General features: G+C 38.5%; 1 protein-coding gene and 1 pseudogene across 4 annotated transcripts in view; one reads left to right on the top strand and one right to left on the bottom strand.

Moving 5' to 3' along the window:
- Positions 1-3,337: 3,337 nt before the first annotated feature.
- Positions 3,338-27,927, top strand: part of SCAMP1 (secretory carrier membrane protein 1) — a 71,633-nt gene continuing 47,043 nt past the window's right edge. Inside the window, exons 1-2 of one of the 4 annotated variants that reach the window (XM_036308828.1) lie at positions 3,340-3,557; positions 20,675-20,752. In XM_036308828.1, the coding sequence (XP_036164721.1) occupies positions 3,501-3,557; positions 20,675-20,752 (135 nt within the window). In that variant the 5' untranslated portion in view covers positions 3,340-3,500. Of the gene's footprint in view, positions 3,558-20,674; positions 20,753-27,927 lie in introns of all 4 variants that reach the window. The other 3 variants (XM_036308829.1, XM_036308830.1, XM_036308831.1) reach the window with 3 other exon arrangements.
- On the bottom strand, positions 26,530-27,638 carry LOC118655897 (annotated as a pseudogene).

The following is a 27,927-nucleotide window of genomic DNA, read 5'->3' on the forward strand; positions in this document are numbered from 1 at the left end:
TGCTGACACGCCGAGCTCAAAAGGTTCGCCATCACTGTCCTAGACCTTCCGGGAAATTTCTTGGGAATGGACCCTACTCTTATATCTAGTACCCTAATTTATCTCCAACATATAAAATATTGTTTACTGCCTAGTGGGTGTTCAGTAAATACTTCTTGACTTACTATGTGGAAACTCAGGTCAGAAGGGTGAATTGGTATGATTAAGGTCACACAGCTTGTTTATGGTAGAGCTGGATCAGAAACTAGTTTTGATTTTTCATTCATTGTTCTATCAAATTTAGAAGGCACCTCCTGGAAAAATGAACTAGTTCAACAAATGAAGCCGCCTGTATGCTTTCTTTCTACCTTGCACATAGCATTTCTTCCCTCTTTATAAAATATTGCTAACCAAATCTATAAATTTAATGTTTGCATCATGAGTCAAGAGGTCTGAGTTCTGTTCTCAGTTTGTTCATTTTCATTATGGCTGAAGCAAATTACTTCTCCTGTTCAAACTCAGTTCATTTATCATGAGAAATGCTAAGGTTCCTTTCAGCTCTTATGTCCTGTAACTCCACATTTCATGAAAGCTAATGAATTAATAAGCTTACCCGTGGACCCAGCATACACCTGAATATCTTTATATCAGTGTTCTTTCTTAAAGTGTCGTCAGAACATTACCTCTATCAGAATCACCTGTGGTGATTCTGCAATTGTTAAAAAGAATGAATTTGATTAATAATTGTTGATTTGGAAATATTTCCATTAGGCCATACTTCTCAACCCTTTTTACCGCTCTAGTAATAGTAGCCATAAAAAATAATTATACTTATGTGGTTTACTGAGATAAGAAACCTTAGACTTTTTGCCAATGTACATCTCACAGAAAACTCTGTCCTAAGTATCATTAAATGAAAAAAATAAGTTGCAGAAAAATATACAGGGTGTCCCAAAAAATGTATACACACTTTAACAGCTGATAGTTCAATTTTGAAAATGAAATGTATTTTTAATAAACATTGCCTTTATAATTATTTAAAGTGTGTGTATACATTTTTTTGTAACACCCATGTATCTGTTACCATTTTTTAAAGACAATGCCAAAACTTTGTATGAGTATATGTCTGCATGATTATGTGTTATATATTGTATATGATTATGTGTGTTATGTAACTTATATATATACAATATTATAAGAATATTAAAAGGAACATACCAGGTTGTTAATGTAAGGAAGAGACAACAGAAGACAAAGGATAAAAAACTTACAAAAAAAAGCAAAAACACCGTATGAATGCTATGAATCTATTTATGCATTTATGTAAAATAATGTATTTGTATATAAAGACATTTAAAAAATTCAGATTCAGGGCCTCTATCTTAGATCCCTTAAAGCAGAATCTTAGGGATAGGAGATGTGGAGAGGTGGGGATTTGCACATTAACAAGTATTTCAAGTGATTCTGGAACAATGAAGTCTGTAAATTTTTGCATTAGGTGCTAATGTCACCAGTGGTAAACAGCATATTTGGAAATTTCCACTCTGCAATTTCCACCAAGCAGGCTCAGCTTATCCTCATTGTCTTGGAACATATTAGATGCATAATAAATAGCTGCTGATTATTTGGGTCATTTGGAGGACAGATGGAGGGAGAGAAGGCCAAAGAGAGAAGGTGAGAGAAGCAGATCAGCTGGGCTAGATCAAGCCTAGGAGAGATGAGGAAAAGCACCTGGGAACAATGGGCTGGGCCCCTTTGCCATTTGCAGACATTCAACAAATACTCTATGTTAGGCACTAAATTCATGAGGGAATTTTTCTGTGTCTTATTTCATTTACTTCTTCAATAATCCTTTTCAGACCCAAAGAGGTGAAGTGAGTAGCCCATGTAATATCATAATTAGAATTTGAACATATAATTGGGTTTTGAGCACCGAAGAATCAACCAGATATGAGGCTGCTGCTAATAGGATGGTGAGCACAACAGATTGTTTGCTCTTTTTCACATCTAGAATCTTGTGGCTCTGCCAGGATCATCCCTGTCTGTTGTGAGTTATTAGTCGACACTCCTAGTCGGCTGCCTAGAAGCAGCTTGTCATATACCCTAACCTGGATCCCGCCAAAAACAGATCATAGCAAAATGTGATTTTTGTTTTCACAGCAGGGAGATAGTGTTTCCCAGCTGACTTTGCATAGCACAAGCCTTCAAAAGGCCAAGGCAACTTCCAAATCTTCCGCACCTACCAATTCTGGCTCTTTGTAGCTTCATCTGCTAAGTGCTTTTCTGTTAGTACAGAAGGAAGATGAAAATAAAGAGATACCCTTAGTTCAGGGGTAAGGTAATGAATCGTTCAAATAAATTCCTTATGCATGCCCATTTTTCAGTAAGCTCATTCCTGGTGTTGGGGAGGGAATAGGGAAAAATCAGAGGTGTATATTTTGTGCCCAAATGCTTGAAAGTCAACAAAACGGCATCTTTGTTGTCCACTAATATTAACTTGATCTCTCGACTTGTGGCCTTCCCCCGCTTTCTCACCTGTCCTCCCCCCTCCCCCCAATCATTTCCGAAGTAGCCATTTTGCAGATTCCAGAGGATGGGAGCTGGGGCTGGACCTAAACCTCTGCAGAGCCAATCCGGATTAGTAGCCCCGCGGCTGATCTCCGATTTGGCAGCAGAGGGACCGGAAGATGGGAGGCTGGGTGTGCCAAACTCCATTAGCTAGGGCTGGGCCTCCAGGACAGGGGGTTTGGAGCCAGCTGCAGAGCTTCTCCCTTCCCCACGCCTCTCCGTAAGCAGCTGTAAGTGTGGTTAAATAGCCACTGGCTCCCCGGTGTGTAGCCTGCGTCGCAGGCTACCTTCCCGACCTGCGGCCGAGGTGTCAGCGGACATACTTTTTTTTGTCCACAAAATACCACCTCTTCCCCGAATCACATGTGGCCGGTTTTAAGTCGATGACAACACAATCACGTCCACCTAAACCAGTTGCTGCTCAAGATGAGATGCGGTCGGGTAGCAACTGCCGGGGTTGCGGGCTGGATCCCTCCCCAGTTGGGGGCGTGCAGGAGGCAGCCAATCAAAGATTCTCTTGCATCATGGGTGTTTCTATCTCTGGCTTCCTCTCTGAAATCCATAAACATATTTTAAAAATATAAACACATAAAATACCCATGTTGTAAAAAAAAGATGAGATGCAGAATCTCAGTCGGGCCCAAGGAATATAGGACGGATCAAGCAGCTCCGGAGTCCTCGTTCCAGGCTTCCTCCGCCCCCACGCAGTTGTCGCCAAAGCCCGGAGCGCGGGATTTCCCCGAGGAACAGGACGGCGCACGGGAGCGGCGGCGCGGCCGGGAGCGGCGCACGGGGCATGCTCAGTGGCGCGGCCGGCTGGGTGGCCCAGCAGCTGGACCCGGATCTGCTCGGCGCTCGGCGCGGCGGCGACGTGAGCGCGCAGGGGGGCGGCGGCCTCGCCTCGTCTCTTTCTCTGCGCCTGGGTCGGGTGGGTGACGCGGAGCGCGAGAGAGATGTCGGATTTCGACAGTAACCCGTTTGCCGACCCGGACCTCAACAACCCCTTCAAGGTGAGCGTCGCCCCCAGCCTCTCCCGCCGCCGCGAGGTGTCCTTGTTTGCGAAAACCGACAAGTTCCTTCGCGCCCACCGCGCCCGCCCCTCGGCCGCTCTCGGCCGCCTCGACTGGGGCTCCGGGCCGCGGCGGCACTCCTTTTGGGGTTCGCGCCCGGGCCCCCGCGTCACTGGCTTGGGGGTCGGAGCGGAATCTCTTCACCTCCGCGTCCGGACCCCCTTCCCCACGTCCCCGACGGAGGAGCGTCATGCCCTGGCCCCGGAGTGGGCCCGAGCGCCCGAGGGCTCCCGGCCTCCTGTCGGGAGCGGCCCGGGTGGGAGCCCTGGCAGGTGGAGTTGTCACCTGCCAGGCTGGCTCGGCTGGCCCGGCCCGGCCCGGCCGGCGGCGGAGGGGGAGGGAGGGAGCTTGCCCTCCGTGGGGTTGTCATGGGGACCCGAGGCGGCGCCGAGGAGCTCTGCCTGGAGTGATGGCCGAGGTGTGTAGAAGAGGTGAGGGCACCGAGTAGGCTGCAATTAAAAAAAAAGGGGGTGGTGGTGGTATTTTTATTTCTTAAACTTGTGTTGCGCTCAGAGATACTTGTGTGGCGCTGCCACCCCCTTCGACATTTAGGCTGAGGTGGAGGGTCTGCTATCGAAGTAAAAAATGAACACACCTGTCAAAGAATAGTGCAGGCGGACGATCACCTGCCCACCTAGCTGCTCCTGGGAAGGGGAGCGCCGGGCTGCGTTCCAAGCTCCCCGTGCGTCACCGGTCCTCCGGGCTGTATCAGGATACCGTTCCCTCCCCACGTGAGCTCCCGTCCTTCTCGGAGACAACCTTCTTCATCAGCCGCAGCCCCGGAAGGGTCTGGCTCAGGAACGGCCAAGGAAGGAGACGGAGGCGTTCATGATCTGCGCTTCCCTGAGTGCAGTAGCTAAACAAGTAGCTCCCGAAAGGCACGCCGGGCTTGTCCATGAGCTCCGCTGCCTAGGACGCGAAAGTTGTTCCCAAATGTTGGTTGGAAGGGAAGTCGTTTCTTAATTTCCCCTGGATATATGCGGTAGTAACCTGAATTCGTAGTCTCACAAAATGAAATCGTAACTTTTAATTTGTGGTCACATGAGTGCCACCCTTGGTTTGTTGAGTTTACATTTCTTCTTTTGACTCCTGGTTTGATCTCTGATGAAGAATCTGGAAGAGGAAAAAAAAAATATCCCAATTTTGATTTTTCGCCTGATAATTTGATGGAGGATTGTGTTAATTAGATGACCCTGGTTATAATTGACAATTGGACGCACTCTGTATAAACGTAGAATGGACCCATTTGTCACTATCCTTTGCCTCTAATTTCACTTGAGATAATTCTGTGCAACTGGCATGAAACTTTCAGGTTTTTACAGATGATATGGTTGCATTTTAAGGAGATTTTTCTCAGAAGTGTAGTATGTAGTGTCCTATCATTCCATGTTGTGGAAAATCTGATTATTTAGTCATAGAACTTCTAAAGAGAGATTTCATAACTTGTCAAATGGGTGTTATTTTAAAGTTATAATATTAAGAACCTGTTAGATTTTCCTATTCACTTAATTCATTAATGCTATTTTTCAGTGTCTGACATTGTGGCTATCAGTTTCCTATTTGGTCATTCCATTTCATACCATATTTTATATATCTGGTTCTCTTTTATTTATTAATTTTTTTTCCTTTATATTGAACTTATTGGGGTGACAGAGGTTAACAAAATTATACAGGTTTCAGGTGCACAATTCTACAGCGTGTCATCTGTACACTGTATTGTGTGTTCACCACTCCAAAGCAAGTCGTCTTCCATCATCATTTATGCCCCCTATAGCTTACTCTACCTCCCCCTACTCCTATAGCTGGTGTTCTTGCTATTGCACAACATTGTCTTCTTCTTAGCCCAGAATGCTCTTTTGTGACAGCTAGTGTTGCCATGACACTTTCCTCTTCTGCCACACATAAGGTTTCTGTACTAATTCTAACCCCCAGAATAGTTTTAAATACTCATTGAGAGTGGCATAAAATTATAAACTTTTTGTTCTTTATAAGTGGATGCATACAGAGGATAATTTTTATTCAGGTTCATAAAATATTTCAAGGGATGGATAATTTAGGCCTAAAGAAGACCTGATTGCACACATGTTCCTGTTAATGGTCTTTCCTTGTTTTTATTGACAGTCCCAGCACAGTGTAGCTGACCCTTTATCTTTCCATTTGTTTCCAGCTGCCCTTCCTCTTTCAAAGTCAAACTTGACATCTATAGCATATTCTTTCTTCCTTCACTTTTGCCTGCCTTCTATATAAATGTCATTTTTGAAATAGCATTTCTGGTCCTCTCTACCTAAATATAAAAAGTTTCTAGATCCATCTTTGTATTATGTTATAATCACCTTTCTTTTCAAATATGTTAATATTTTCAATATTATAAAATAAAGTTCATATTTTCAAAATATATGATATTTTATATTTGGCAACTACCTAATTTCTTGATTAAAAGCTACTTGATTTCCATTGCTTTTTCAGAGTGTTAAAATATTTCTTTTGCTTCACTTTTATGTTAGGAACACTTTTTTAAAAAATTTTATTGATTTTTTTACAGAGAGGAAGAGAAAGGAATAGAGAGTTAGAAACATCGATGAGAGAGAAACATCTATCAGCTGCCTTCTGCACACCTCCCACTGGGGATGTGCCGGCAACCAAGGTACATGCCCTTGACTGGAATCGAACCTGGGACCTTTCAGTCCGCAGGCTGACGCTCTATACACTGAGCCAAACCAGTCACGGCTTAGGAACACTTTTTGTCAGCATCTTCATTTGAGCCATGTCATGAAAATAATTTCTGATGATATGTCTTTAGGTAATGTGACTAGTGGTTTACTTGATTTTATTAGCTGTTGTAAAGTTATTTGCTGGATTCAGTTCATTTTTTTGATTGATTGCTTTATTTTAGGAGTTGTGATAGGCTCAGTTAATGAGTTTATGGCATTTGATTAATTTTCATTGTGCATCAAGAAACTTGGAATAACTGGAAATGTATAATAATCTGAAAAAAAGATTATTATATGGTCGTTTTTGATAATCCAATCTTTAGTAAAATGTGGTTTTAAAGCTAGAGAGGAAAAATATTTTCTGTATAGTCAATGTATTTATTGAGTAATTGCTGAATGTTATTTATTCTTTTCAGTTATCATTCTTTCAACAACTATTTAAGAAACATTTCTATTTTTATGGATATTAGCTTAACATGGCAGCAAACATGCTTGGAAAGTGAAATAAAAGGAGAGAGTTTAATAACCAGAGGAGAGATCAGTAATATAGGATCTTATAAGTCAGTGAAAGAGTGTATGAGTACAAGTCATTATGAGTGTAACTTGTTCAAAGGAGGGAACAGTAAGTGGCCAGAAAATTTTCATGTCTCCTAATATGATTTAGTATATGGTATTAATGTGCTAATTGATTGTATTAGAAAATTCACTGTAGAAATAACAGTTAATGTAATTTCTTAAAATAGAATAAAAATCTCAAAGTTAGGAAAGGAAAATCTTAAAATGTATTTAGTTAGAGCTTATTCTATGTATGAAAAAAAGCCTAGATACATGCTATTTTACATTTGACAATGACCCTAATTTCTTCTTGATTAAGAACCTTTTGATTTCTATTGCTAGCTTGCAACTTGCTCATTGTTGTTTTTTTAAAAATCCTCACCCGAGGATATTTTTTTCCATTGAGGGAGAAGGTGAGGGAGAGGAAGAGGGAGAGGGAGAAAGAGAAAGAAACATCCATGTGAGAGAGACACATTGATCGGTTTCGGCCAGCATTGGCCCCTACTGGTCTGGGATGCAACCCAGGTGTGTGCCCTTGACTGGAATCGAACCCGAGACCCTTTAGTGCACAGACCAATGCTCCAACCACTGAGCAATCCTGGCCAGGGTTTGCTCATTGTATTATATCCAGGTGTAGGTAGTGCAGAATTGGCATTAGAACTTAGATCTCCTGATTCCAAGGCACTCTATTTGGTTGCATTTTGCACAACAGAATTCTTGTTTTGTATTTGGTGCATTTGATCTTGGCTTTGTCACTAACCAACCATGAAACCTTGGAAAGTTACTTAGCCACTCTACATCTCAGTTTACTATTCTGTAAAATAGGATAATGGTACCATTACCTTCTCCATAGGATTGTTAATAGGATTAGGTGAACATACATTTAGCATGTAATAAGTGCTCAATGCATGATGGCTTTAATCTGATAATAATAAGTAGTATAAATAATAATTCAAGGAATTGTATTTAATTGCATATAACCATATTATTCTTAGCTTATTAATTTGGTGAAGTTCATGTTCCTTTTGACTCTTCTAGAGTGCTAGTAGTAGTTTTTTGGCATAGTTGAGGTCATAGTTGAGGAATTAAGGTAAAAAATAATGAAGTGGTTTACCCTGAGTCACCCTGCTAGACTAATTCTGGGTTGTCTGAATTCTAATGCTTTGTCACTGCATATGCTTCCTCTCTAATTAAGTAACTCTATTAAAATGGAGCACAATGTCCATTTTGTTTTGGCCTCAAAAATTAATTCTCTATCTCTTAAACATGGCTTACAACTCAACTCAGCATTCTTATTTATGTTATCTTTTAAGTTACAGTAATGTTGAAAGTATTCTAAGAATTTAGTTGAAGTTAAAAATTGAAAACCTCGTCATTAAAAAGTGACCCATAATTCAAAGATGTTATCTATTTTGTTTTCATTTACATTAAGTTGATGTCACTCCTCCCTTATCCATTTAAATTTTAAGATTGGAGATGTTTTAGCATTAGGAAAGGATTTTGAGGATTTCTTCTGTAGTAGTTTAACATTGCAAAGCTTTATCTTTCAACATTAATATGGACATAGTGATAGTAGTTATGGTATTTTACATTCAGATCAACTGTGTAAGTTCCCACTCTTTTTTCTTAGGTTGATGTTTTTAAAAAGCTTGTGTTCTGCTGCTGATTATATTTCATCAAATTAAGATGCATTATTATTTACCATTGTCTGTTATCTGTCACTGTAAACAAATAGTCCCAAAATGCAGTGGCTTAAAACAATTATTTGCTTACTATTCTCTTGCTTAGCTGGTCAGTTTGTTTACTTTTGAATATTAGTGGTTGAAGTCATTCAGATGGCTTCAATCATCTAGCCCAGCAATTTTCAACCGGTGTGCTGTAAGAGTTTTTAAAATATGCAATACTTGACTAATTTAGTCAGAGGCACAGACCCCTTTTCCCTTAGATTGTCAAATAAAAAAATGACAACAGCCAACACAACAGTAGTCCTCTGGCATGAATGCCCTGTCTTGAACCATAAATGTATAGGTCACATATTAGAATTGCATCTTATTGGTCATGTCGCATAATAAGGTTGCATCTGATTGGTTAATTCTTGGTACCAGAAATCCTTATATACAAGTATAGGCACCTGATTTTTAAAAAAGTCACTTTGGAGCAAAAAGGGGAGGTAATTACTATTATTATTTTTTTGTAAATCAAAATTATACCTGTTTTTTGTCAGATTGGCAAAAAATATAATTTTTGTGTGTGTGTGCTGTAGAATTTTTGTAATTAGTTTATGTGTGCCATGAGATGATGAAGGTTGAAAATTGCTAATCTAGCCCCTTCACCGAGGCTGGATTGTTTAAGATGTCCTCATTAAAGTATCTCACAGTTACCTGGGGCTGTCAGTGGGGGACAGCAATTGGTTCTCTTTCATGTGGCCTCTCTACTAGGAATAGTTTAGGTGGTTTACATAGTGGCCACATTGTTCCATGAGGATAAGAGCTGAAGCTGCAAGGCTTCTTGAGTCATTTCACTTCAACTACATTGTTAGTCAAAACAAGCCACAAAGCTAGCCCAGATTAAAAGGAGAGGGGAGGATTAGATTCCACTTCTTGATCAGAGCAGCTGTGTCCCTCTTGATACAGACCTAGGACTGGAAAGATATACCCAGAATCAAATGGTGAGACAGTTACAGGATAACCTCAATACACACTTCTATTCAAATAGGGGAGGAGGGGGAGGCACGATTGCTGGTCCATAGCAAGTCTGAAATCCAGCCAGGTTCCTGTATTTATTGTCCCCTACTTCAGGGGCAGTGAGTGTTCCTTGATTAGGTACCAGTTCTACTACCTGGAAGTCTTTCCTTAATATGTTCCTTCCTTCTGCTTTTGGCTCCACCTTCTGAGAAGTCATTTTCCTCTGTCATAAATGACCCCTGTTTGCAGCTGAGTAGCATTTTCAGTCAGCTTCCTACCTGTTGAAAGTTGGGAGCTCAAAAGCCTCTTTTCATTTTGAAATCTCAGTTCCTTTTAGTTCAGATTGGCACAACTCTCTTAACAATTTCTTGTTAATCTTATCAGGGTTCAAACTGTACCTTAAGACACATCCATTATTCTTTTTGAGACAATTGTTTTTATGTAGGCTAGATTGTCAGGGTGCTTTGGATCAACACTCTTAAGTTATTTAGAAAACCTTTTGTCTAGGTTGAGCATCTCCTATGGCCAGTGAAAGCTCTCAGGCAGGTATAAGGGGAAGCTGCTAATGGGGGTGGGGTATTTTTTTTTTTACCATACTAGTATTTGAACACAGTTTTATTTTGGTCCCATGAGTCTAACAATAATCATAATGGAGATGATGGTGACTGAAAAATTTTGAAATTAAACTCTTTCACTGATATTACCAAAACAAAGGTTTTGTGTGTTTTTTTGGGGGGAGTACAATTAATATTCAGTAGTGCTAAATGCAGATTCAGGAAATTTATTGGGTATTTTCTTAATATGATTCACCAGTGTGATATAGTTTCTGAGAAATATATATTGGATTAATGAAATTAGTGATCATTTTTAAAAAATGAAAGTATAATATTCTGTTCTGATCTATCCCACAGGCATGCTGAGTACTTATTTAAAGAGTTGGTTGAACAAAGTAGAATGTGCCCAGAGAAGAAGTCAGAATAGTCATGAGTCTGGAATCAAGCTCTAGGAAGAATAATTGAAGTTTAGATTACTCAGTAGGTTTCCGTCTACAGAGGCTAAAGGGAAGTACGAGGCATTCAGATACTTGAAAAGTCTTGATTGGTTGAGTAAATAAACTGATTTTGCTTCAGAGAAAAGAAAGATCTAAGGCTAATTGTCAGAGTTTACATTGAAATACTTTTGTCCTAACAAAGATTTAAAAGCATCTTTTAGAATAGCCTGACAATGCTTTTTTTGGTAATGGAGTTCCCCAGTACTTGAAGGAATTCAAGCAGAATTGGGATGACCTATCAGAGATGCTGAGGTAGAGATTTTTTTTTATGTTGTTTTTGATTTTACAGAGAGAGGGGGATGGGAGAGTGGAGGGGGAGGGGAGGGGAAGGGGTGCACATTGATCTGCTGCTTCCTGCACACCCCTACTGGGTATTGAACTTACAACTCGGGTTGTGCCCTGACTGGGAATCAAACTGGTGAACTTTTGGTACATGGAACGATGCTCGACCAACTGAGCCACAGCGGCTAGGGCTGAGGTAGAGATCTTTGTATCTTAAGTTTTTTGTACTTTGAACTCTGTAATTACATTTTTGTACCAGTATGGACCATTTTGTGAATTAATAAACTCTTATCTTTTAATGTGTTGGTATTAGGATTGAGTCTGATCATCTCAGCTAGAAAGGAGGCTTCATGTTTTAGGGGCCTGCTATGCTCTGAGCCTCAGTTTCTGCTGAGGGAATAGCCCTTAGTGGTTGCTTACACAAAGGTGATCATGTCCTCTGTTGTGTGACCCTTGCCACACTGGCCTCAGCTGACTGGTCTTACCAAAAGTACCCAGCCCAAGAAAAGCCAGTCTCTGAGCTTATCAGAAGCAAATAAAATTGTTTAGTCCAAAAATTTTGCCCCAATAGGAACAAAGATAGCTAACTGTGCTATCAGGAAAGTGAATGAAAGCAGAGAGAGAGGGAGAAGAGAGAGAAGAGAGAGAAAGACAGGTAGTTGTAGTGGGAATAACTGTGGAAAGACATGAGGAAAGAGCCTAATTATCTTAATTATGAAACACTAGAGTAGAAATCATCTGGCCTGGACTTCTGAGGGTTATTTTCTAGAATTCTTGTCCCTTATTAGAACTGATCTTGAGCTACAAGAGATATTGCCATGTCTTGAAGAATTCCAACTTCTGTGAAACCTGGCATCTTTTTTTAAAAAAAATAATCCCTCCCTTCCCCCAGCATTTGAGGTGACCAGAATTTGTTTCATTCAACCAGAATTGCCAAAAGGTAATGCAAGGTAACATTTTCTTGTGAAAACCATGATAGAGTTAAATCTGTATTTAGACTTAATATAGATCTGAATGGTAGAGTATAGGTCTACATGATAGAATTAAACCTGTATTTAGTTTTTGGTGGTAGAGATGTTTTTAAATCACATAGGGGAAATTTCCCAACTTTCAATAGGTGTGGGAAGTAAAAGATGAAGTGGAGGGTGATTGGATTTGACTTTGTACCAAATCTTATCACTTTATGCATATATACATAGCCCATGGACACAGACAATAGTGTGGTGAAGGCTTGGGAGTGGAGGGTGCGGGGCAGAGGGGGTCAATGGGAAAAAAACAAAGGGGACATCTGTAATACTTTCATCAATAAAGATAAATTTTAAAAATATGTTTTTGATTTTTAGAGAGAGAGGAAGGGAGAGAGATAGAAACATCATCGATTGCCCACCTTCTGCCCGCCCTCCCCCGCCACCTCTAGGATTGAGCCCACAACCCGGGCTTGTGCTCTGAAGGGGGATTGAACCTCGATCTCCTGGTTTCTGGGTCTGTGCTCAACCAATGAGCCATGCAGACAGGGCCAAGTCTTACCACCTTTATTTTGTTTGTTTTGTTACTCCTGAGGCAGCCTGTACTGCCCTATAACTTCTGACTTCACATGGTAGACCAGCATGGAGCCCCTGTTCTCCTTCCCTATGCAAGAACTGCCACAAGAAGTCTTTGTAGACCTATACACAGAGAGCAATCCAATAATCTCCTTCTCCCTGGTGGGTGCTTTTAAGAATTAGTAATATTAGTTTTTCAGTTGATGGATATTTGGGTTGTTTCTACCTTTTGACTATTATGAATAGTGCTACTATATGTATTTGTGTACAAGTTTTTGTTTCAACACATGTATTAAAATCTCTTGGGTATATAGCTAGGAGTGGAATTGCTAGGTCATATGGTAACTGTTGAATCATTTGAGGAACTGTTGGACTGTTTTCCAAAGGGGCTGCACTATTTTACATTCTTGCCAGAGGTGTATGAGGGTTCTGCTTTCTCTACATCCTTGTCAACACCTGTTATTATCTGTGTTTTATTCTAGCCATATTAGTGGGTGTGAAGTATCCCGCTGTGGTTTTGGTTTTCATTTCCTTGATGGCTATATGATGTTGAAGCATATTCTTATGTGCTTATTGGCTATTTGTATATCTTTGGGAAAATATCTATTTAGATCCTTTGCTTATTTTAAAATTGGGTTGACTTTTTTGTTATTAAGTAGTAAGAGATTTTATATATTCTGGGTACAAGACCTTTATCCAGGTGTATGACTTACAAATATTTTTTTCTATTTGTTGATATTGTCTTTTTACTTTCTTGTTAATGTGTGTTGAAGCACAAAAGTTTTAACTTTGATTAAGTACAAATTATCTGTATTTTGTGGCTTGAATTTTGATATTGTATCTATGAATCCTGTGCTAAATCTGAGGTAATGAAAATTTAATCATATGTTTTCTCCTAAGAGTTAATAGTTATAGCTCTTTGAGTTAATTTTTGTTTATGGTGTGAGGTAAGGTCGAACTTCATTCTTTTGTATGTGGATATCCAGTTATTCTAACACCATTTGTTGAACAGACTGTTCCCCCCCCCCCCCCCCCCATTGAATGATCTTGGCACCCTTTTCAAAAATCTCTGTACTTTTTCTTAATCTTGCTAAACAAATGGAATATTTTTATCTCAAAAGCTCTTTATATTTCATGCAGAATGGCTCCCAAATACCTGATGATTGTCCTTAGAGTATATATATGTTAGCTTGCCCAGCTTTCAAAATTGCCAGAGCTAGTGTTGCAACTGCTTCTAAATCTCTGCTTGTTTTAAGATTTTTTTTTTTTAAGAAACAATGTGATAATGGGTTTTACACTTGTTTTTAGAATATAATTTTGAACACACTATCAATATTACCAACTTGATTTTTCTTTTTCCATAAAAGAAACACTTCCATTTATTTTACAAAATACAGATGAATTACTGAATACATATTGGAACCTCTTAAACTAATAAAACAAGGGAATAAGTGTATTATTGTAAGGTGTTTTGCATGAGTGTTGTGAGATCAAACATTGAGTATTGGTGGGATAAAACTAGGAAGAAGGGATTTGTAATAGCTATACACTGATAATTTTAACTTGATTGTTAAGTTAAACAAGGAAAGATAAATACAACACTTGAATGCAAGTGACTTAGAATGTGTAGCTATTAAAGGTTTTTGCTTATCAGTCAAAACAATGGATATTGTAGAAACATTATTACACAATAAATACAGTGGCCTAGTTGTATGCATGCTGTTGGCAGCCATTTTACTTGTGGGAATCCTCTAATGGTGGTTAGAGTCCTCATATGGGGATTTGGAATAAATATAGAAAGTGGTGAGAAATGAAAGTGGAAGGTGGTGGGAAAAGAGTAGGAATATTGGCTAGTCATGGCCAGGAGTTGGTATACTAGTGTAATTTTACTACCATTTAGCAATTTCCCTAGAGCTGTTAATACTTGTTTTAGGTTGATTTAGTCAATCTTGTCATCTTATTTTTTGCCATCTGAGTCATAAATTTTAGTGAATTTGCTTGCAAGTAAGTGGCATATTATAAAAATGCAAATTAATGTATTTTCAAAACTAAAAACAAGTATATTACATGCTTTTTCTATTTGATTAAAACAACTTTTTATGGAAATGTTTATACTTGAATCTCAGGGGTACTTAACCACCATGTAGAGTTGAGTTTTCAGGAAAATATTCTATGAACTATATGTATTGCAGACAAACATTTCTGTGTCTTTAACCTGGTGTTAGAGGGGTTAGAGCATGGGTGGGCAAACTTTTTGACTCAAGGGCCACAATGGGTTCTTAAACTGGACCGGAGGGCCTGAACAAAAGCATGGATGGAGTGTTTGTGTGAACTAATATAAATTCAAAGTAAACATCATTACATAAAAGGGTACGGTCTTTTTTTTTTTTTTTTTTTAGTTTTATTCATTTCAGACGGGCTGGATCCGGCCCGCGGGCCGTAGTTTGCCCACGGCTGGGTTAGAGGAAGGAGTAAATGAACTTTGCAGAGCTTTGTCTTCCACTAGCAGAGGGGAGTAGGTAAAAGGGTGGCTCTAGAACCAGGCCGCCTATCAAGTTTGCTTCTCTTACTTCCTAGCTAGGTGACTTTAGGCAAATTACCTAATTTATCTGCCTTCTGTATATAGTTGTTTTGTTTGTTTGTTACATTCTTTACAGTTCCAGGAGTTGTTTTTTCCCTGCTGAATCAAGACAAAGATGGGAAGCTCTTAAAATAACAGTGCAAGATTATCTTTGGTTGCAACATGTGATTATTTATCCTCCCTATTTCATCCCTAAATTGCCTATATTTTCTAAGGCAGACTGTAATTTTTATTAACTTTTGGGTATTAACAGAAATAGTAACAAAGACAAAACATACAAATTATTGGTTGTCTTACAAAGTTTAGGGCTTTTTATATATCATAAGAACTGAGGGTAATAATGAGAGCTGTTTATTTTTATTTCAGATTACCTTGTGATGTAAGTTTTCTTTAAATTTTGGAAAGTTGTGCACACTTGTTTGTTTAATGTCGGTAATTTTTGAAGAGGACTGTTTTCCAAAGTGGCTGTACCATTTTATATTCTTGCCAGAGGTCCTTTTTATGATATTTGTGTCTGTTCTTAATGTTATGATTACTTTTTGAAGTCATGGAAAGCTAGCAGGAGGTGAATTCTGGTCTCACAACTGTAATTCTGAACATTTCCCCCTCCGCCCCCCCCCCCCCCCAAGATATATTGTTGTAGAGAATGCTTAGATTTGGTGGTACTATGATTTTAAGTACTGACCTGGGGAGCTTACCTACCAAGTTATCAAGAGTAGATTATTTGTTTAGCCAGAATTTGTTTCATAAGAAAATCTTCTATGAACTATACATTTACTCTTAAGTGGAAAAACTACATTTAAAAGTTAAATACTTATAATATGACCTAATTACTAAGACCTTTTAAAATTTGTTCACATAATTTTTGCTTGGCACATTTAGTGGTATTTTGGTATTTCATATATTAAAGGAGCAGATGACATGATATACTGTATATAGAGAACCCTAAAGATAAGTGAATTCAGTAAAGTAGCAGGATACAAAAGAAATATCCAAAAATCAGTTGCATTTTTATACACCAATAATGAGCTCTCAGAAAGGGAAACTAAGAAAACAATCCTCTTTACAATTACATCGAAAAACCCCACGTAGGAATAAATTTAACCAAGGATGTAAATAGCCTATACTTGGAAAATTATAAGATACTGAAGAAAGAAATTGAAGATACAAATAAGTGGAAGCATGTACCATGTTCATAGATAGAAAGAATTACCATCATTAAAATGTTTATACTACCCAAAGCAATCTATGGATTCAACGCAGTTCCTATCAAGATACCAACGGCGTATTTCATGAAACTAGAACAAATATTCCACAAGTTTATATGGAGCCACAAAAGACCCTGTATAGCCACAGCAATCTTGAGAAAGAAGAACAAAGTTGGAGGAATAATTCTCTCTGATATCAAACTACTATAAGGCCATAATAATCAAAACAGCATGTATGCATGGTACTGGCATAAAAACAGACGTATAGATCAATGGAACAGAATAGAGAACCCAGAAATAAACCCACGCCTCTATATTCAACTAATATTTGACCAAAAAGGCAAAAACATAAATTTGGGTAAGATAGGCTATTCAATAAATGGTTTTGGGCAAATTGGACAGGTACATGCAAAAAAGAAAAAGAAACTAGACCACCTTCTTATACCATTCACAAGAATAAACTCAAAGTGGATTAAAGACTTAAATGTTAGACTAGAAATCATAAAAATCCTGCAATCTCTGGGTGATAAAAGAGTCAATAGGCACTGCTGATTTTAAGTTCGCCTTCTTCTTTAGCAGTCATTTATCTAGATGGTAAGAATTTATCCATCTTTGTAATTCCTGTCCCATAAATCATTTCACCAGTCATTCATTGTCCATTCCCAAGTGTTTTTTTTTAAATTTTTAAAGACCTAAAATATGCTCTTTGATTACTTAGAGTATAAATCAAACTTAATATACATTTGTTCTCACATTAATCAAATCTGGCATGAGCAGGTTTGCATTTTGAAAAACTCCCCATTCTGGTTTATCATGAAGAATAGATTGGGGAGCTGGTCAGAAGATGGGAAGAAGACAAGTAAAAAGGCTATTGTAATTTACATGTGAGAAATAGTAGCATCTTGATCTAGGGTTGGGGGGCAGGTGGAGAAGTGGATAGAAAGGAAAAGCAAGAAAGGAAGGAAGGAAGGAAGGAAGGAGGGAAGGAGAGAGCTGGGGCTGATAGAAGCTTGAGGGTGATATATAGTTGAATGAATGTTTTTGTTTTTATTTGATTGTGTGCATTTTAAGTATGACTGGGACTTGAAATGTAGGTGTGAGCCATCCTATTGAGAGGAAGCAGTTGAACATAGAGAAAAGGATAACTGAAGGTAGAGATGCAATTTAGTTATCGAGAGAGGTCTCCCCTCAGCCCAGCCCCTCAGCTAAGTTTTGTCAAGTTGGCTTTAACTTTTGAACTGTAGGGAGTATCTAATACGAAGAAAAATAAAGGATAAATTAAAGACTAGAGTTATATTTGTGTTATTCTCCCTCATTTTTTGAAGGGAAAGAGAGAAAAGGTAAAATGAGTTAAACAGTAATTTTAACAGCAGTTTTTGATTAGTGTGTGTGTTGTGGATCAGTATGTATGCTAGGGAGCAGTAAGTATTCATACCTACTAAATTTAAATACTAGAGGCCTGATGCACGAAATTCATGCAAGGGGCTAGGCCCTCGAAGCCCCGGCTTCGTCCAGAAGGTCGTCTGGACGGTCATTCCACTGTTCAGCCGTCCGGTCTAATTAGCATATTATGCTTTTATTATTATAGGTAGTTAATGGCACAAACTTTTTATGTAGAGCTTTAATGGAATACAAAATGGTAGAGAATATTGGTTTCACCTGTTCCAGTTTTAAGGCATGAAGATGGGCTCAGGTTACCTTAGGTGATAGAAATCTATTGTTAGGATTCTTGTAGGAGGGAAGGTAGCCCAACAGTCACGGAAGTTGTACTGAATTCATTCTCTGGAAGCTAACAAGTTGTCTCCTCAATCCACACCTTCCTGCCCTCAACTTCCTTCCACCAAGTGGTGGAAGTCATTTTCACATGAAATCAATATGTATAAAACAGGGAAAAATTGAGTTGCATTGATTCAAGTGAAGATTAGAGGGTTGATCTATTACCCTCTTTTCCCTCTTGTGCCCTCACACTTCCTCTTTTTCTCTTCACTTTGAGGACCTTTTAAGGTTCTGCAGTACCATATGAAAGAAAACTCCTGTAACAAGTTATTACTCACTAACTAGAATAGCTAGTAACTCTGTGTGCCCTGTTTTTGCTTTGGTGATTCATTGGCAACTCTAGTTATTGCCATTCCCTTCAGATGCTGTACCTACTGCTCTTTTTTCTGGTCACTATCTGGATCTACTAAGTCTTCACTTGCTGACTATAAACCCAGTTCTAAATTAACTGCAGCAATGCCAAATCTAAAAATTTGATTAAAATATTCATATTTTTATTTTCTTAATTTTCTCCTGAGGCACACATTCCCTCTTGATAATCTTCCTGCTCTTCATTTTTAGAAAGCTTGGGAGGGGAATCCTGGGAAGTAGAATGATTTCATTCCCTCCTTCCCATGTTCTTGTGGAGCAAGCCTAGGACCTTTATTTTTTGTCTGTGCTGTACTTTTAATTTATCCTTACTACTTGAATTTTTGTTGTTGTTGCCAAGTTTGAGGTTCCTTAATCAGTAGCTGGTTTCATTTGGTTAAGGCAGAAGGATTTGGCAAGGTGAGGGTGGTTATGAGAAAGTTGATAAGGCTGGAAAGGTAGGCAGGTGCTGGGTTAGATGGTCAGAGCCTTGTATCTCATTTCAAGGAATTTGTATGTTATCTTATAGTTAGTGGAGAGCCTCTAAAAAAATTGAAATAGATGAGGGACATAGGAGAGGGGTTGGAAGAGGGGAATGACAAGGTTAGCTATTAATTTTTTAAAGGTAATTTTGATATCTGTGTTGAGGAAGATAAATAGGAGAAGGTACCTTATAGAAAAGAGAGAAGTGGTCTTCAGACTAGCAGCACCACAACACCTGGGAAATACAGATTCTCAGGCCTTCCCCCAGACCTATTGAATCAGAAATTCTGGGGGTGGGGTGCAACAGTCGGTGTTTTATTTGATTTTGATGTATGCCAACGTTTGAAAGTAAGGATATGGAGGCCAATGAGGTTACATTTCAGTTTGCAAATGTTTTTCACATTAATTATGTAGTTGATTTAGTTGAGATGTTCTTTGTGTTTTATATTCATAATTACATTCACAATCAGAGAAATCCTATATATCCTCCTATATAATAAAAGCCTAATATTCTAAGTGTCCAGTTGTCCGGTCGGCCATTCAACCAATCAAAGCATAATATGCTAATGATATGCTAAGGCTGCTCAACCGCCTGCTATAACGTGCACTGACCACCAGGGGGCAGATAGTTGACCAGTCACTGTGAAGTGCACTGACCACCAGACGCTCCGACTGGTAAGTTAGCTTGCTGCTGGGGTCTGGCTGATCAGGACTGAGCGAGATAGGCCAGACACGCCCTGGAGCCTTCCCGTGGTTCCTCTCCAGCCAATCTCTCATGTCCCTCCCTGACCCCGATCATGCACCTGCACCCTCTCGCAATCCGGGCTGAGGGACACCTCCTCCAAGTGCACGAATTTGTGCACCAGGCCTCTAGTAGAGTAAATATTTAGGTTCTTTTGATTGAGTTATTTGCAGGAAGGCCTAATATTAAAAGATTTGAAAAGCTGGGATAGTGTGGTAGGTAATCTATTATACTTGGGAAAGGGGAGACAGTCCAGGGTTATGTGGGAAAATAAACTATGGTCAGTGGAAGTATTGGAGTAGAATAAACGAGTAAGAGGTACTCAATTTTGAATGCTCTAGATGTTACCTGTACAAGACATTGATTTGTAAAGTGGTACTTGGAATCTGTATTAGGGAAAACTGATGGAAGCTATAAAAGGGGGGGGGGGGGGGACCTGAACTCTGTGTGGAGTCTGAAGGAAAAGATGGTGGGTTTTTCCAAGATTTGTTAAGATGCTCTTGTGCAATCAGTTACACAGCTATTAAGATGTGGTCTATTTTGAACAATAATAGATACAGAGGCAGAGCTGCCTCAAACAGATTGTCAAACTGCAGCAGGAAGGCCGGGGAGGGTTGCGGGGCAGGAGGTAGGGGGGTAAGAGATCAACTAAAGGACTTGTATGCATGCATATAAGCATAACCAGTGGACATAAGACATTGGGGGATAGGGGAGGCTAGGGGACTGTCTAGGGCGGGGGGATAAAATGGACACATATGTAATACCCTTTGTAATACTTTAAGCAATAAAAAATAAAAAAATAAAAAAATAAAATGATAAAAAAAAAAAAAAAGATGTGGTCTATTTTCAGTCTTTATATAATTGCGGGCGTCTGATTTGCATCTAACCCAGTCTCCTTTTGTTTTTCTTTGAGGGTGCAAAGGCTGTGTGTTTAAATTTCAACTTTGTTGAAATGGAACTAAGTAAATCTGATAATCTTCTTTATTTTCCTCTGTTAGCTTTGCTGGGTGACCAAAAGTACAGATAAAGCAAATGCTTTGTAAATTGTGTCTTAAAGGATAAGTAAATTTTTTTCCCCTTCACATTTTATTCCAGGACCCATCTGTTACACAGGTGACAAGAAATGTTCCACCAGGACTTGATGAATACAATCCATTCTCGGATTCTAGAACAGTAAGATTATTCTTAATTGAACTACTTTTAAATGTTAAAAGTGAAATTAAATAGCAGTTATATATCAATTATGGTTTTTTTTAGTTGAATGATTAAATTTATTTAAAACAGGCTGTTAGTATTTTATTTAGAATTTAGCAATTTAATTTTTTTAAACAGGAAGTAATATCAGTAGTAATTGAAACTTACTTTGATGGTCCTAGTGAAATACTGAAAATTTTCTTTTATGTTCTACAAATTAAGTTGCTAACAATCCCTCTAATATGTAAATCTTACTGCAGTTCTTTAAATAGGAGAGAGAGGTTTTTTTTGTTTGTTTTTGTTTTTTGGGTATAGGTGTTGTCTTCATGGTAATGTAGGGTGATGTTTTCTTACAATGAAAGAGACCTGTGTATGTAACTGTACCATGAATATTTGTATGATTGTCATTTGAATTATGTTATTCTAAATAGTATTAGCTGCTGGTAGACTAGAACCTCTGGAACTTTACCTGGCCTAGGAACATATTCTTCTCTTCAAAATTCATTGATTTATAAAATGTAGGAGTACGAGTAAAAATCCTTGTAGAACAGGGATTCTGTACCCTAGATGCATATTAGAAAAACCAGGGGAACTTTATTATACTATCCATTAGTACCCTAATCTCTTATAGTTAGGGCAGTTTTGTTGTTTGTTTTTATTTTAGCCCTTTCATTGTGAACCAATTTCGAGAACTACTGAGGTAGGTTCTGTTGAGAATTCTCCTTCAAAATTTCTCTGGCAAATAATTTTGTCTTCTCTGTTTGAGTATTTACTTAAATATCATACTTATGAGGTCTCTAATTTTAAACAATTGTTGGCTCTTGAAATATTAGTTATCCTCTTAACAATACTAGAGTTGTATGCTTGGTTGTACATATCAGGATAATGATCCTTATTTGATCACCTTTTTCAGATATATGTTTTCATAGTATAGAAAATAATTTTAAAAGGTTGTGCAGGAGCTCCGGTCAGGTGGTTCAGTTGGTTGGAGCATCGTCCCATACACCAAAAAGGTTGTGTGTTCGATTCCTGGTCAGGACACATACCTAGGCTGTGGGTTCAATTCCTGGTTGGGGCATATAAGGAAGGCAACCAGTTGATGTTCTCTCTCATATTGATGTTTCTCTCTTTCTCTCTCCCTCTTCCTACCTTCCTTTCTCACTTCCTCTCTCTAAAATCAATAAAAAATATCCTCAGGTGAGGATTAAAAAATATTATATAGAATTTCACTTGGAAATATTTTTCAAGATTTATTATATTAACTTTTAATTTTTTGGAAGAGCTTTGTATAAAGTAAAAGCATTAAGATAGGAATGAACTTTTAAATTTAAAGCCCTCATTTAGCATCCTTTGCTTATGTGTAGCAACTGCAACCCAGGCTGGTATCACTACAATTTAATTGAGCAAGTAAATTTCAGATTGAACCATGTTAAATGGCTAATAAGTGGACCAGTTTTGACATGTAAAAATGTCAGTTTCATTGGGGGGGGGGGGTGGAGATGTGAAAAAGACTTGAAGTCTACTGATAAAGAATAAAACAAAGTTTTCATGTAATTTTTTAGAAGATTTTACTAGCAAGAAATAGGTTTAACCTTGACAGGAGCAACTTTACTTTTTTTTTTTTTTTAAATCAGTGATGGTATTCTTTATCAAGTTGTCTACTTTGTGTCATGTGCTTTATCTATATTATCTTATTGGATTCTTATAACATTCAAAATGGCTATTTTCTAATAAAAAATCTGAGACAAAGGCCATTCAGCTTGTAAGTGGCAGAACTGGTTTACTAACTCATTTTTTTTCTATAAAACCTTTGCCTTTTCCATTTTGCTAGTAGTGTCTTTAGATTTCCTTTTATATCTAGTTTTCTGTTTGAGTGGACATGTTAGGGCAGGGGTGGGGAATGTTTGGTCTGCGGCTGTATAAAGGCCCGTGAAATAATTTGTCTGGCATTAACGGTGAATTAATCAAATGTTTGAACAAATATAGCAGGCTAATTTTTAAGTTGATAATTTTGTATGCCTTTGAATGATGTTATAAATATCTAAATGACCCTTGGCAGAAAAAAGGTTCCCCACCCCTGCTTTAGGGTATTTAAGGAAAGCAACAATTAAATATTCAAATAATTTAAATAATTTATATATTCACTCTATATTCTAAACTCAGAGAAGGGAGTTGTCACAGTATAAACTAAGTCTGTTGGCAGTATAATGGAAGGCTATTGAGCACTTGCATATGGCTAGTGTGAATTGAGATGTGTTATAAAAAATGGATACTTTTGAGTTTTGAAATCACTTTTTTGTTCGACCTAAAATGCATTTTCTTAATGAACTTATGTTGAGCATGATGGGTGAGTTCCCTGGCCTATCCTCTAAAATTTAATGTATAAATTACTAGAAGAATTAGTTCATCTTTGAGACTTGGTATGTATTTATGGAGAATGTTTCCCTTTTAAATTAGGTAACAGTTGAAAATGCATACTGCAATTTGGTTTTCACTAGCTTCAGCCACTGATGATGGCATTCATGGCTTCAGACAGGATGGCATTCATATCTTCTGGTGGGACATCTATGTGTTGGGGGGAGTGTGGAGCTGCTGATACAAATCATTAGTGATATTTTTCAGGGCTTTAGTTTACTGTCATATTGATTTTCGTCAAGGATAGGCTACCTGGACCTTTTCTGTTCTGCTAGTTCTTGCCATATATAATTTCTGTCATTTATACAGAAGAATCCTTTCTGTCGTATATATAGTAAGATCTGTACCTTCTGGCAGAAAGAAGAACCAGGAGAAGAAAATGCCCCGTTTTGGTATGCCCACATTGTTATTTCTGACCATAAAGGGACACAGGTAATTGATTTATGAAAATAAGAGCTGCCTCTAAGATAATTCAGGACATAAAGATAATTCATACTGAGAGTCATAAAACCTGGATTCTATTCTAGACACTGGCGCTAATTAGTTGGTAACTTTAGGCAAACCATCTTATCTCTTTGGGCATCTTTTTTTTTTTTTTAAATATATTTTATTGATTTTCCACAGAGAGGAAGGGAGAGGGGTAGAGAACCAGAAACATCGATGAGAGAGAAACATCGATCAGCTGCCTCCTGCACACCTCCTACTGGGGATGTGCCTGCAACCAACATACATGCCCTTGACCGGAATCGAACCTGGGACCCCTCAGTCCACAGGCCGACGCTCTATCCACTGAGCCAAACCGGCCAGGGCTCATTTTTTTTTTTTTTATGTGTAAAAATAGAGGCAGGGTGGAAAGTGTTGAGTTGAATTATTTCTAATATAAGTTTTTCTTTTGAAAATGGATAAAAATTTTAGCTCCAGGGATTGAGGAGATATAATTGTATTTAGCAGTTTACCTATCTCTAATACTGAAAAAACATTTTCTGTACTGTAATGCCTGTCTTTATTTTTTTCTTGTTGTGCATTTCTTTTTTTAAATCTTTTCCTTTCTCCTTTTCTTTTTACTATTTTGTTTTGTTTTGTTTTTGTTTGTTTTTTTAGAGCTTATTATCTGTCCTTTCTGGAACCAGTCTTTTTGTTTCTAATCCCAATTAATGGTAAATATTGCCTTCTGTCCTCTTAGTGTCATTTGTTAGAAATACCTGTGTCCTCTTTAGCTCAAAAGCTTCTTCTTCTTCTTCTTCTTTTCTTTTTTTTTTTTTTAACACCTAATCAGCTGCCACATCCTGTCACTTATACCTCCAGGAGATTACCGGTCTGTCCTTTTCATTCCTACTAAACTGTCCTAATTCAGGTACTCCTGCGAAATAATATAGTGGCCTATCCACTTACCTTTTTCTTCTTTTTTGCACTGTGACTGGAATTAGAATTATTTTCCTAAAGCAGAGGTCTTATTAGGTCTACTCTCCTTAGAAATGTGCACATGGATTAAGCATTGGCTATTTAGTAGTGTGGCAATGTGGGGCCCTACATGATTTGACCTCAGATTGCCTTAAAAAAATTTTTTTCTGGACTCTTATTTAGAGCAGTTTTAGGTTTACAGAAAAATTAAACAGAATGTATAGAGTCTTCATGTACTACCCACTAAACTGTCTTTTTACTATCTAATGTGCCATTTGCTCCAGCTGAAGTCATCTACTGACTAACATCCAACTCTTTTGAGACCACCACCCCTTAGCCTTTTATCAGTCATTGAATGGAGTCAAGAGAGACTCTGTGGTCACACTGCCTGGCTTCCCTACATTGTCTTCACCTTCTTCACTGGGTCAAGATGAACCTCTCATACTATATACATTACTTTTCTATTGCTGTGTAATAAATCACTACAAACTTAGCAGCTTGAAAAACTGCACATTTATTATTTCACAGTTACTGTGAATCAGTAACTGAGTCACTTGCTCAGGGTTTCATGAGGCTGTGATCAAGGTGTTATCTGGGCAGTATTCTCATCTAGAGGCTTGATTGTGGAGGAATCTGCTTCCAAGCTTATTCAAGTTGTTGACATTGCTGGCTATCAGCTGGAGATAGCCCTTAGTTCATAGATGCCATCCACAGTTCCTTGCATGTAGCCTTCTCCTGATGCTCACCTAACTTCATCAGGTCTTCAGAATATCTGTCACTCTAGTCTGATAAGATGAAGTCTTATATAATGTAACATAACCAAGAGAATGACATCCCATCACATATATCATATTTTGTTGGCTAGAAATAAGTCATGGACCTGCTTGTACTCAAAGATGTGACTCTAGGAGGGGATAATCATTAAGGTTCACTTTAGGGTCTGTACACTACACTGAAATAAGAATATGTTGCTCATCATCTCTTCACATCCATTTAAAAGGGTCAAAGTGGAGCCCCCCGAGCATTTATCCCTTCTACCCCCAATATTTGTCTAAATTCATCCGGACTAATCTCATTATCCCCCCCCCCTTTGTTTAATATATACATTTAGTTTTATTATATGTAACAAAGCAATTTGTACACTTTTAACGTTTAAAACAGCAGCATCTTTCCAGTGAAACAAAAATAAAATTTAAAAATAAACAGGAACAAAATTACAATAGAGAAATGTCAATTCCGAATAAGATCCTATAGGTTTTGCTGATTGTCCCATCGAGTGGCATGGCTGAAGTCATCATTAGGAGAATTGTATTTCCTGCAAGGATGTCCAGTAAACATCACAATTAAACATGCCAAAGGAGAAGCCATGTTGTCAAAATGCCCACTTAATCCACCCAAACATCTCAAACCCACCTTTTGCTGACCTTCTATTACCTCCCTCTTTTAAAGTTTTTTTTTTTCTTTTTTTAAACGAGAAAGTAGACAAATACATGTTGGTAAATGCTAACTGTCCATATTCACATAGAGACATAGTGTAATCTCTCAGCCCAATATACAGAGAAAGGAAGAACAAAGCTAGAATTCTGTGTACTACTACACTGGGGCCTAGGAACCTCCAGCTTCCAGCAGAGCTAAGTTAGCAGAAGGTTTTCTTTTTTCCCACAGAGCATGGTGGTGTTGATTTCATAACGTTTTTCTTAAGACAGGAAGGGGTAAAAATGAATTTGGAACAGAAAGGGGCACAGAGTCTTTTCCCATTGTATTCTGCTGAAGGTATCTCCCTGCCCTCCAAATAAGGTGAGAACCATTGTGTAAAGGAGAGAAAAGAGACCTCAAAAACAAGGTGACTGAGAACAAGGGGGAGGGGGGCGGGGCGGGGGGGGGAAGACTGCAAACCCAGGGACTGGAGAAAATTAAAAAAGGTTGGAATCCATCAGTGTTCAGTAGTCATCTTCTCCTTCAACTTCCTCTTCTTCCCCCTCATCATCTTCATCTTCACCTTCATTCTCATCCCTTCTTCAACAATATCTTTCAACCCTTCCTCCTCCTCCTCCTCCTCCTCCTCATCATCATCATCATCATCTTCTCCTTCCTTCTTCATCATCCATGTCAGGAACCAAATAGTACTGTAATGGATTTGGCCAAATGTCATCTTTGATGACTCCTCCTAACTCATCTGCACCTGCATCAGGATGGTCAATAAGCCAGGTAAAGAAGCTCTCAGGTTCCTCATGCTGTCTCTTCCTGCTGGCTGTATTCTGTGTTTGACTTGAACGTTTCGTCAGATCCTTTCCAGATTTCCATATGATTTCAGTGGACTTTGAAAATGAATCACCATGTAAAACTCTTTGGAGAGAGCTTTATTTTCTTAGTAAGGATTTTCATTAAAAAAAAAAATCTATTCTGTAACCTGATTTAATATCTTCAAATTCTGTCACTTCAACTCTTGTCAAATAATGCAGCACTTCTTCATCCTCTTCTCCAAGCAGTGCAGTCACTTGTGGATGGTTGGCAAATATTGTTACCCCAAAATTTGGGGTTTTGGTGATCAATTCTGACCTCTTCAGAAAAAATGGTTGGCGGGGTTTGTTATATTTCTGTTCTACTTTCAAAATCTCCTCACTCGATTGTTCATTAAGTCTATTTCATTTTGTACATCATCAATATGTTCAATTGCTTCTTGCTATTCTTTTTCTCCTTTTGGCAAGTCCTGAGGGGTTGGCTTCTTCTCCAGCTTGGGGGCTGGAGGCGCTTTTGGTTTCTTCATTTTGGGTGGAAGCGAAGACTGGCGTTTGGGGGCCATGCTGTGAGGTGAGGAAAGTCCGAGGATCTGAACACTGGGAAGTCACCGGGCTTGAAGATGCTCTGAGCACTGTCGTTATGCCCTTTATTCCTATTTATGTCAGTCTCTATAAGAAGTCCCATACTCCCAGGGTGCTTTTAATCTCCTGGATTTTAATCCTCATGGTTCTCTGCAAATTCCTTATTCTGTACCCTTCTATTTCCTTAATTTCTGAACCTTTCTATTGTGCTCTCTAAATGTCACAGTCCATTTTCTTTTTTCTTTTTTTTAATTAAATCTTTATTGTTCCGATTATTACATTTGTTCCTCTTTTTTCCCCCCATAACTCCCCTCCACCCAGTTCCCACCCCACCCTCCGCCCTCACTCCCCACCCACTGTCCTCATCCATAGGTGCACGATTTTTGTTCAGTCTCTTCCCGCATCCCCCACACCCCTTTCCCCCCTAAGAATAGTCAGTCCATTCCCTTTCTATGCCCCTGATTCTATTATAATCACCAGTTCATTCTGTTCATCAGATTATTTATTCACTTGATT

The sequence above is a fragment of the Myotis myotis genome, unplaced genomic scaffold (assembly GCF_014108235.1).
Source record: "Myotis myotis isolate mMyoMyo1 unplaced genomic scaffold, mMyoMyo1.p scaffold_m19_p_5, whole genome shotgun sequence".
NCBI classification, from domain to species: domain Eukaryota; kingdom Metazoa; phylum Chordata; class Mammalia; order Chiroptera; family Vespertilionidae; genus Myotis; species Myotis myotis.